Below are 11848 nucleotides of genomic sequence, written 5' to 3' on the forward strand. Positions count from 1 at the left end.
CTTGTACTTCACACCTTTGATTTAAGGGTCAGGTGAAAGTTCATTAGGAAGTCTTCCTACTGTGTTTGACATAATGTTGCATTTTAAGAATGGTATGTCTTCATTGAATGTTCTTTTGTAGAAAAGCATTCTTGGTTTATTCTTTTTGTACTGCAGCCATTGTATGCTTCTTATTCCAAATGATTTTAAGTGAAGGTATTGTACCTTGTCAAGGGTAATGAAGTCTTCCTGTTTTGATTATGTCGCCAGGAATTTTCTATTGCTTTTGACAATAATGTGCCTAGTGTTCTGCAATGGACACACCTCTTTTATTTTTTCTTGCATTTACAATGATAGTGGAAGTCATGTCTATCATTATAAGAATACCCTAATACAAAAAACTTGTAGGTCACAGTTTATATTAGTTTTGTTTACAACAAACATTCAGAAGTTGACTATAAATTGACTCTTATTTTGACCCCCACAATTATCATTGAAAGTTGTTAGATGTGTAACTGTAGGGGGCAATGAATTAATATATTTCAACAAAAAATACATAATTTCCTCACAGCTTTGCTGTTTGACCTTCATACCATAAAAATGTATATGTATTTCCTCTAGCAAGGTTATGTACACAAGTTGTAAATCCAGAACTGCCTGTTATAGTTTAGTTTGGAGCATGTTAAATCCAGTGTTGGGAACATTTTTGAAAGTCAAAACATACTGCAATATGGGTAGAATCTGTTTTACATTGTTCTTTAGCCTGTGCCATGACAGATTTAGCATTACCTGCTTTTATGTAGATGAAGCCCTTTTTCCTTAGCAGCATTTTTTGCATCTGATGATCCATGTTAGATAGTGTTTTGTGGTTTGTTGCATGCGTGTCACTGTGAGGTTTGTGAAAATAAGATTGTAATGTGTGTTAAAAACATGTCTATAGAAAGATAAAATTACAGGCTCTTTGCCTCTTTCATGGCAAAATTCCTAATATAAATCATAAAATTTTGTAAGGTTTAAGTCACTATTCAGATATTTTCTGTTTGGAGCATGCAGCTTGGAATAATGGGTGCTATAACTTGGTAGCAGTGAAACATGTCCCTTAACCATATCCATCTTTTCCAGGGCAGTTTTATTTGCAGTAGCTTTGTGGCCTTGTTTGTCTCAAGGTTAATTATCAATTTTTTCTTAATTATAACATCAGTGAGATACGCTTTTCTGAGATATCCAGAGTTTAAAAAAAAAAATTCTTTACATACCCTTGTTTCTGCTAAGTAATACTTGCAGCTAACAGATTTACCATGAATTGTATTTTCCTTTTTCTTGCATGGGTCATTCAAACAACTGTAGAATTTACATTGGATTCCAAACAGTAGAGAGATACTTCAGTCAAGATTGAACCAAACATTTGTAAAATATCTTTAAAGTTTTTACATTTAAGAGTAGTAAAGCTTTCCTAAAAATCATACCTGCACCAAAGCATCATTTTATGAATAAACATGATCATTAAAAATGATCAGTACAGGACAGAGACCAGTCCTCCCTGATGCCAGAAACCTCTCTGTATAAAGGAGAAACCTCCCACCATCAAACAGCCTCACTGAGTATGGATGTCAATCAATAGAATCCGTACTAACCATGGCAGATGTGCAGACTGACTCACTTCACAAATGGGCTAAGGCGCCATCTCAAAATTGTGATTGTGGAACAGAAAAGCAAATGTCCACCACATAGTCATGGAATGTCCAAATGGGCCTAAGAAGGAAACTTCGATGACTAACTGATGGCAACAGATGCTGCAGCTGAATATGTTTTTAAACTGGATGTGTATTTGTAATTCTAGTATTTACTGTTTGTCTAACCTGGATAAAAATAATACTTTATTACTCTTTTTATAATTTGTATGGTTTTTATAATATACAATGTGTATCTTAATATACATTGTGAAATCATGTGCACGTGCCATTCGATAAATAATGGTCATTAAAAGTTAGATTTAAAATAATAACATTTATAAATTTGGGTACTCTAAATAAAAAGGCATTTTATATTTGGGTACATATTTAAATTCAGATTATGTCATTAAGAGTCCATATTTTATATTTGTAGGTGTATGTATAAATTTTGTTAGTATTAAAAATATGCTTCACTTAGGAAATATATTTTTGCTGCTGTGAAGGTCATTAAGGTCATAAAATTTTCATGGAGTAGGTTAGAATGTTACTTAAATAAATTAGGAGGGTTCCTATTTTTAGGGTATTCCGCTAGTCTGCAGCATATAGAGCTCTGAGATTGCATTGTCCCTAACACTAATTTATACTAAGGTGCAGCGAGCAGTGTTGTGGGCCCATTTTAATATTTATAATGCTTACTTCCCCCATAAGTGGTGTAACACTGTGTGGAAAAAAGATGACAGTTGCCTTTTATTAATCTCTTAAATCTAATAAATTGAATTAAATGTTTATAGAAAAAAATTTTATTGCTCTGATTATCCACTGATATGTCATAGTAAATATTTGCTACGATATCATTTAAATTTTCTAAATTTAAATCATTTAATTTAATTTCATCTAATTTAAAAAATTAACACTATTATGATTTTTAAAGCAAACTGTTGATCATTTGAAAATACAACTGATTATTGTCTTAAATGTTATTCTTGATTTAAGTAAATCAAGAGGACTTGAGTAAATTGAATTGTAGGACAAAATTGTCATTGTTGCGATCAGCATTTGTTTTGTTGGTATGAGGATAGTATTTTGGTGTTTAAAGTCCTAATTAAGTAATGGGATCGAGTACATAGTCTAATTGAAGCTAGATATCAGAACAGTTTTTGTCCTCTAGCATCTTCGATGCCAGAGGAAGGCGCAGGGATTGCATTTTTGTGAATCGGTTAATTTGATAGTCTAGAGATGCAAGAGGCCGTATGAAGGTGATAGTAGGTAATGTAAATACGCTGATGGAAATTGTCTGCCAAGGAATTTGCGTTGGTGGCATCCTGACAAAGGATGAACTGATGACTGTCTTGTGTTATCAAGTTTAGAGGGTCTAAATATTATCTCCGGTAATGCTCATCAGGACTAGAAATGGAGGGGGTGTGGTGTGGTGACCAGGATAGTCACAAGCGAGTATCTTCTCCTTGAGGGGGTTTGTCAGGATTTCTTAAATTATTAATTTCACTACAAAGCTTGCTTCAGCTTACACAGTCATGGAGTGTACATGATTGTCTGCTTTACATGAAAAGTTACCTGAATATGTATGAAAAATTTTGAAATATATTTTTCCCAATAAACAGTTTGCATATTTTTAAAATTAATTACAAAATTGTTTATTTTTGTTAAAATATGGTTAATGGGGATAGATAAACGTTTTTTTTTTTATGTTAAGACCATTTAATAAACCAGGCTGAAATTTATTTAGGGAAGATTAAGTTGATATTTTAACATATATTAAGTTCATATTTTAGGGAATTTGTTTTGTCAAAACTTATACAGTTTGAATGCACTATGTTTACAAAAAAAGACTAAAACCATGCTTTCTTTTTAAATGCGAACATATTTTTTGCTGTCTGAACAAGGTTATATTTTACATTTAAATATTTTTAGACATAATAGGTTTTTGACTCATTAAAACCACTTTATTTTCTTTGTGATGGAAAAATACAGCGTAATTGGTGATGCTACCAATCTCCATGGAGGTTGGCAAGCTTATGCACCACTTATAACAAGTCAAATTCTTTCGTAGTCTTTTAGGTGTAAACTATTCCTTAGGTTTCTTTTCATTAGTTGAACTGTGTTGTTTTATCCAAAATAGAAGTTTCCTATGTTTTTGCCCTTGATGGTATGGTAATGATACTAATCTAAAACTTAACAACAAACCATATAAAATTGTATAATAAAAACATACCTAAAACCAGTACTTCAAAACATTTTCAGTTAATTTTGCAACAGTCCTCACTGATTTTTGCTGATGTTTTTACCTTGATGTCAGGTGATGTTATTGCTGGAGGTTTTTTTTTAATAAGGTAGAAATGTGTTTAGGATATGGTCGAAAAGTGTGTGTGATTTGATTGTGTCTATTTATTTGGTATATTTTTGTTTGCTTATACAAGGCATGTTTTTGAAGTAAGGTCCATTTTTAAATAAAAACAAAACTGAAAAATATGAAGTTTTTTTTACCCATGAAAACTACATTTTTTTATTACTGTTCTATAAAGCTGCCGTCAACTTTAACACATTTTTTTATAGCATTTCATTAGCTTCATTTCCCGTTCAAGAAATTTTAAACCGTGCAGCAATGTATTTTTTCCATTTGTCGTTATTGTCAACTCTGGCAGTGCAAGCGAGTGTTTAAGGTGAAGGAAAAGAAAATAGTAGCTGGGAGCTAAGTCACGGCTATAGGGAGGATGATTGAAGATTTCCATTTGCCTGCATCTGATTTTCTGTGTATGGCTGGGCATTATCATGCAAAAACAAAATCCCACAGGATAGTATCCCACATCAGTTATGTTTTATAGCTATTCTAAAAATGGTTTAATGTTTTGCAATACAGGTTAGTATTTCCAGTAGTAACAGAATCACTAAATTTGACAACCAAGACACCCATTTTTTACCAAAAAAGAGTAGCCATATACTTCTTTATTGAATGTTCTTGTTTGAAATTCTTTGGTCTAGGAGATGATGAATGCCGCCTAGTGCTGTTTTATCTTGATATTTTGAATAAGAAATCTAGATTTCATCGTTGGTAACAGTTTGGTTAAACAATTCATCAGCTTCGTTTTTGTAACTGTGCAAAAATTCATGCAGCAAGTCATTTTTCCTTGTGTGTTTAACATCTTTGGCATCCATCTTGTACACAATTTTTTATAGTCCAATTTTTCAGTCAAAACTTCATAAATTAAAGTATCAGGAAACATCAAAGATAATTGTGAAACAGTGAAGTGCCTGTTTTCTCAAATTTATTTGTCAACTTTTGCAGTCAAATCATATGTTTTCACTGATGGCTGACCACTATGTTATTTATCATGAACGTTTGTTTGACCTTCTCGAAATGAATGACATCAGTATCTTATTTTAGATTTGTTCATAATATTTAGCCTGTAAACATCACAAATTTGCCAGTGAATTTCAACTGCAAAAATTGGATTACTTTTCTTACTTCACCTTTGGTGGGCTCTAATGATGAGCATTATACATTCATTGTAAATGGATGAATATTAACAATTAACAAAAAAATGACTAAATTTTTATCACTAACAGCTGAGTATTGATTGAAATAACTGATTTACCCAAGTGCACTGTTTATATCTCACATATATAAGTGGAAAATTCAAAATAGGCCTTATAAACTTTTTAATGCTGAAGTGTGGTAAGATGTGATCATGTGTACAATATTGTAAGGTGTTGTCAGTGTTTGTGTATAAGGTGGTTAGCAAATCTTGTGGTGAGGCTTTTTTGTGTTCATAGCATATTTATTTGAAACTGCATTTTACTTGACTAATTTGGACCACTGTGCATTTTGAACAGTTTAGTTCATGTACTACAATGCATTGTGTTTGTAATGATTTGTTTTGTTTGTTGTTCTGAAGGCTCCAAATCTGATTGTACAATTTTCTACATCAGATGGAATGCAGTTTGAATGCCCACTGCAATGTTGAGTCAGCATTTTTTAACTACCTCTTAGTACAAATAATATATCCACCAGTACTGTAACAACTTTTGATATTCTTGATATTCTGTACATACTCAAAAAAGATCACATCTTAACATAGCATACAATATATAAACATGCAAAATCACATGACAATGATAGACCAAATAAACTGACAAAATTCAAGTCATACATTTTTGATCACATTCTTTTAATATGTATTGGACTCATTAAAAAAAAAAAACAAAAAAAACTGCCAGCCATAATATTAAACAGTGGATGTCAGTGAGGATGGTCGCTAAGACAACTAAAAACCTTCAAAAGTAAGTTTTTAATAATAAGTGTGATAAGTTTTTATTATACAATTTGGTTTGATAGTTGAATATTCCTTATTTTTTCTTTAATAGATTTAATTTTCTTTAATATATTTTTTCAGTAATAGCATACATTCAAAGTAATTAACACGTAATTGTAATTATTAAGCAACTATAATTAAAAAACAAATAAAAAAAATCCTTTATATCAGTTATTACCAATATCATTAATTATGTAGCATACTGAAATTAATTATTCCACACTGAAAAATTATGAAATTGCATTTGTTTCAAAACCTTTTATTTATTGCTTTGATTTCAAAATCATTTTTGTTTGTACTAGTAACAAACACTTATTATTTTCAATATATTTTTGGAAGGCTGGGGTAGTTTCAGTGTCTGAATCCGATATCGGGGGAATGCTTCGATAAAATGTTTAACATCAAAATATTTACTACTTTTGGTGGCTGTTATGTTGACTTTTAGCACACTTGTTAAAAAAGAGAGGGAAACAGGTAGTCCACTAGTTATGAAATAATATGCCTTAATCATTTTAATTTGTTGTAATGCAATGGTCATTTTGAATCAATTCATCCACCTCCTTTATTTTCATTAGTCACTAAAAGTACAAGGTTCATCCTCAATATTTGCTTTACCAGTTTCTGATCCATGAAGTTGAAATTATAGTGGTTACTCACATTACTTCAGTCAATAGTATCATCACCATGAATGCCGTTTTAGATAATGATGATGAATATTATTAGTATTACTTTTTCTGCTGTTAAAAAAAATTAATTTACTGCATGTTGTTTTAGTTATGTTGATGTAGAGACTCAACTACTAATGGCAATTGACAGAAAATGAAAGGGCATGGATAAACAAGTTTTGGTATGTTAGTAGTAGGAGAATAAAACTATGAGATGGCAGCACCTGTCGTTTTGTGCAACTTTTGTTGTATTATGCTTCATCGTGTATTACATTTCAGCCATTCCTCATACTTTCTAAAAAATATTTTCTTAGTATGAAAGTGATTAGTGCTAATTTTTACAAGTCAGTTTGTTTAAAAAGCCATGATGGTATATATTTTTTATTAATTTTGATACATTTGATATGAAAAGAAGTTGATTAATATAATAAGAAAAAGGTTATAATGGAGGAAGTTCAGGAAGATATGAATTTTATTAATATCACACCACTGGAAGTTCTTGAAGAAATTTTTCAATATTTAAGTTCTAAGGATCTGGTAAGTTGTGCAGCTGTATCATTAAGGTGTAGAGAAGCGACGAATAATAATAAATTATGGAATAATTTTATCCTGATCTAATTGGGACTGGTTCACCATGTTTGTCGGATACAGAATCTAATTCTACAGTTTTCAATTTTACCCATATGGAGAAGGGTTGTTTAATCGTAGTATAATGCAGCAGTATTGCTCTCTGCAAACATTTTTCATGATGATGCTGTTTTAAATATAAATTTAAGTCTTAAATTGAATTATATTTGTACGTTTATTAGAATAGTAAACAGAAATTTTTATGTGTTCATTAAAATTTACAGGTATGAGAAAGTTACATGTAGTACATCATTTTGAACAGAATCATGTAAAAAAAAAAAGAAGGAAAACAATGGTAAATAAACCACAACAGTAAATAATACAAAAAATTGTGCTGAATATTTGCACCAAAATAGAGTGATAGTTATATAAAAATAATTTTACAAAAAAAAATGTTTTAAGTAAACTAATTACTTCGCAAAATTAAATCTTTACAAGAACTGCTCAAATTTTTAACCAACAACAACCTGAATGCACATTTTGGTGTTTTTCAGTCACATATTTACATGATTTTTTTCATTATTTTAATTTAAAAAAATACGTCTTTAGATTAGGCCTTCCTGGAACACTTCATGTTTGGGGTTCAACAAAAAATTGATCACTAGCACGTGGCCATGTTTTTTTTTTAATGATACTCATGAGGAACAGCCTGTAGAATATTCTTCTAATTAGGTCTTATCATAATTTATAAGGTAAATCATCTTTGACTGTGATTCTTTTTCCGTACTTCTAATCTCTTCTTCCCAGGCTATGTCTTGTTTGTAAGTTTTGGTCAACCTGCTAGCTGAATCGGTGGTAAGAATATGTAAAGTTAATGAGTCCTTAATATATATTAAATCTCCTGAAGTGTTCTGCTTTAGATCTTTCAGATGATTTTTTTTTTGTGCCCAGAAGCTAAATAAATAGTAAAATTACTGACCAATTGACCTTTTTGTTTTGTATTTTTTCCATTATTTTCATACATACATAGAATAGGGGTATCGATAAATTTACTTTGTTATTCTAAATTTAAGATTAAAAATTAAAAAGATTAAGAAATTAAAATTAATTTAAGATTAAATTTACAATTAAATATATGCATTACCAGTTTTATTATGTTCCAGACAAGTATGATGCATCTAGGATAGAAGAAGCCCTTCTTCGTGGTGTTCGTCTAGTTTTTTCCATTTTCATTCTTTCTGCAGCCTGTTTTGAAATTAATTTACCATTTAATATTTTTAAATTAAGATTCCAACAACCTACTTAACAAACAAATATTAAAATATTACCTTTATACAATTTGCTCCAGGGGTGTAAACAGTTCCTCTCTAATACTTTACCTATTAGTATGTGTTGCCTTCATTAAAACCAATAATTTGCTCTAGAAACAACATACTTTGAAGTTTTTGATGAAATAAATTTTTTTCTTCTGAAAAAACAAATTCAGGATTTAGTGGAGCTTTTTAAATAGAAAAAAAATTGTTATTTTCATTTTACTGATTCTGTTTGGAATAAAATTTCTTCTTTACCAATATAAGGAGTGTAGAAGATATTTTGGTTTGTTTATTTTTTTTTATATCTTTATTTAGTACTTTTGAAAGGAGGTTGAAAAGTATCAGATTTATACAAAAAAAGTTGTGTTCCAAATTCAAATGAAAATTATGGTTCTTTGAAATAAAGAAGTGTTCTTTATAGCTACAGAAGAACTGGACAAATTGTATAATTTGAAGATAAACTGTAATACATGCTATATTAAAACAAAGTTTAGTAAAATAATTTTTCTGTTTTCAGGAATGTTGTGGAGGAGGAAGTTCAGGAAGATATGGATTTTATTAGTATCATACCGCTGGAAGTTCTTGAAGAAATATTTCAATATTTAAGTTCCAAGGATCTGGCGAGTTGTGCAGCTGTATCATTAAGGTGGAGAGAAGCGACGAATAATAATAAATTATGGAATAATTTATGCACTGATTTAATTGGGACTGGTTCACCATGTTTATCGGATACAGAATCTAATTTCCTTAATTTAAAATATCAGTTTGGTATACCAGGTAATGAACCAAGGTTAATACCTATATGTGAATCGAAATTACATTATTGTCAACAAAAATTTTTATCTTATAACTGGCGTAGAGGACGTTATGTTACTCATTGGTTCGGTAAAAATATTAAAGTACCTGAATCATTAACATTTGCATCGACAGATTCAAATGAAAGATTATTTTATCCGATAACAGAAGTAAAAAATCACGGTAGTGCATTTTGTGTTATGAGAGTAGATGGAAAACCAACAAAAGTATGTGAATTAGAACATTCGTTAAATCAATTTATCAATGTTGTATGTGTTGATGAATTTGCGATCGCTTATGTATATGATAATAAAGTTAAATTGGCTACATGCATTGATGGTTTTCGATTTAGGGTTACACAAGAACTTGATATAATACCTGTTGAATATGAATTAATTAAACGAAATACTAGAGTCGTGGTGCAGTCTTGCATTAAAGATCATTATTTCATTAAAATGAATTCAGATTTTATAATCGCTGGTGAATCATTTTATATTAATATTTGGTGTCGAAAAACCGGTGAAAAAAAGGGATTTGTTACATCCCCTATAGTAAACGCTTCTTTTTCATCTATTTTATTGTATAAAGGTTTTATTTATATCGCTACAGCAAATAATGAAAATAAAACTTATGCGATATTTGAGTATGATATTCTCGATAATAAATTAAATCAAATAGATAATGTACAGAATTTTGTTAAAAAGTTTATCGTCAATGATGGTTACTTATTGGTTATTATGAATTTAGATGTTAACAGAAATGATATTGTCGTATATGATCGTAAAAATATTAAAAGACTATGGTCTATTTCGCAGGATACTAGTGAAAATTGGGCTGTAGTCGAACCTCAAGTACTACTTTTAAAAAATCTTATTTTTTATTTAGAAGGATATTCGATTAAAATTATTGGGATCAATGATCCTAATGTTAAAAGTGAATTTCAGGTTACTAGTACAGTTTTTTCTATGTCTAATGTTCGGCAGAATCTTTTAATAATTAAGACAAGAAGTGAAGTCGAAATTTGGGATTGGGAGAAAGGTATAAAACTTTATACTCCTTGTGTTGAATGTGATGATGCTTCAAAAGTTTTTCATGATAGTGTTAGATTAACATTGTTTTATGAAGGATTAGGTGAAGTTAGAATCGTAGGGTTTTGGTGATTTTAAATAATTATTTTTATTTATAGTTATATGTATATATGTTCCTTGACAAAAATTGGACGTACAATATTTTGATTTTTTTGATAAAAAAAAAATATATATATAATAGTAATGTAGATCAGATTATAAGCCATGTGAACTAATGTTAAAATGAATCAATTGATTAATGTTAAGAAATTAACATTCATTTTTTATTTATATTTCTATTAATATTCACTTAATTGTTAATATTAATAGCGACAGTTTACTGATTATGTGTATTTTATTATGGTAATTGGTGATTTAAAAGTAATTAAATTTTAACTTAAATTTTTTTTATACTGAATTGATACGTATTCATTTAAAAAAAAAAAAAAACAGACCAGGATAAACAATATCAAAATAATTACTTAAAAAAAAAATTATTTTTGTCTTATGAATTTATAGTTATTAAAACTGTAGATAGAAAACTTAAAATGTTATACTGCATTGAAACTTTTTCCTTTCTGCATTATTATAAAGGATTGCAGTTTATTCAGAGAAAACTGTTTGAATTATGCGTTAAAATATACTGTTTTTTGAACTGCTGTCTTAATAGTTTGTTTTATAACTTTATTAAGAGATATTACAACATCCTAATTCTTAACTACATTATTAAGAACAGTTTTATCGGCTGTTTAAATATTTAAAAAAAAAAATTTCTGAACATCAGTTTCAATATGGTAGATATCTTTATTTTAATAAAAGGTAGGAATCTTTTTTTAATGTGTTCTAACAACTGTTATGTTCTGTACATGATTTCATAATTTAAATTAAAAATATAATTGGAAAAAGGGTTATGGTGAAAGAACTTTTCATTAGGTAGTCTCAACTGTCTGTTGGAGAAATATTGCTTTTTACTTCATGCAAGCTTGGAATACAGAACAGTAATAATACAGAACATAAGTCTTCTTATTTATCCCTCCAAATTATCTTGAAGCGGTGAGAAGAGCCTATATACTCTTAGCTTGTTGATGGCTGTGTTTTACACATGTTATAATGTAAATTTATATCTATTTTGCGATCATTTCGTCATCCTCTTTGTAATTGTAATTATGAAATTATTTACTTCTTAATATTGTTGCTAGATACATATTCTGGTATAAAAATGATTAACATAATTTTTTGTAATTACTATAATTTTTCATCAAGTAAACTGTAATTTATATTAATAAAGGAGAATAGAACAAACTATAATATGATAAATGTAAACTTTTTCAAGTAATTCATTAGGTGCAATGCTTCAGACAACGTTTTTTTATGCTGAATAAATATTAATGGGGTGAGTGTATTCTTTTGTTTTCATTATTTGTAGTATGATGTTGATACACATGACAAGAAGGCTTCAAA

The 11848-nt window shown here is 29.3% G+C and overlaps 1 protein-coding gene across 2 annotated transcripts in view; it reads left to right on the forward strand.

The window, feature by feature from the left end:
* Positions 1-10994, forward strand: part of LOC142333211 (uncharacterized) — a 54889-nt gene extending 43895 nt beyond the window's left edge. For both annotated transcript variants that reach the window (XM_075380187.1, XM_075380188.1), the window contains exon 2: positions 9043-10994. In XM_075380187.1, coding sequence (XP_075236302.1) covers positions 9043-10480 — 1438 coding nt within the window. In that variant the 3' untranslated portion in view covers positions 10481-10994. The remainder of the gene's footprint in view (positions 1-9042) is intronic.
* The last annotated feature ends 854 nt before the right edge of the window (positions 10995-11848 follow it).

This window comes from Lycorma delicatula, chromosome 12, assembly GCF_047948215.1.
Source record: "Lycorma delicatula isolate Av1 chromosome 12, ASM4794821v1, whole genome shotgun sequence".
In the NCBI taxonomy this organism is placed as follows: Eukaryota; Metazoa; Arthropoda; class Insecta; order Hemiptera; family Fulgoridae; genus Lycorma; species Lycorma delicatula.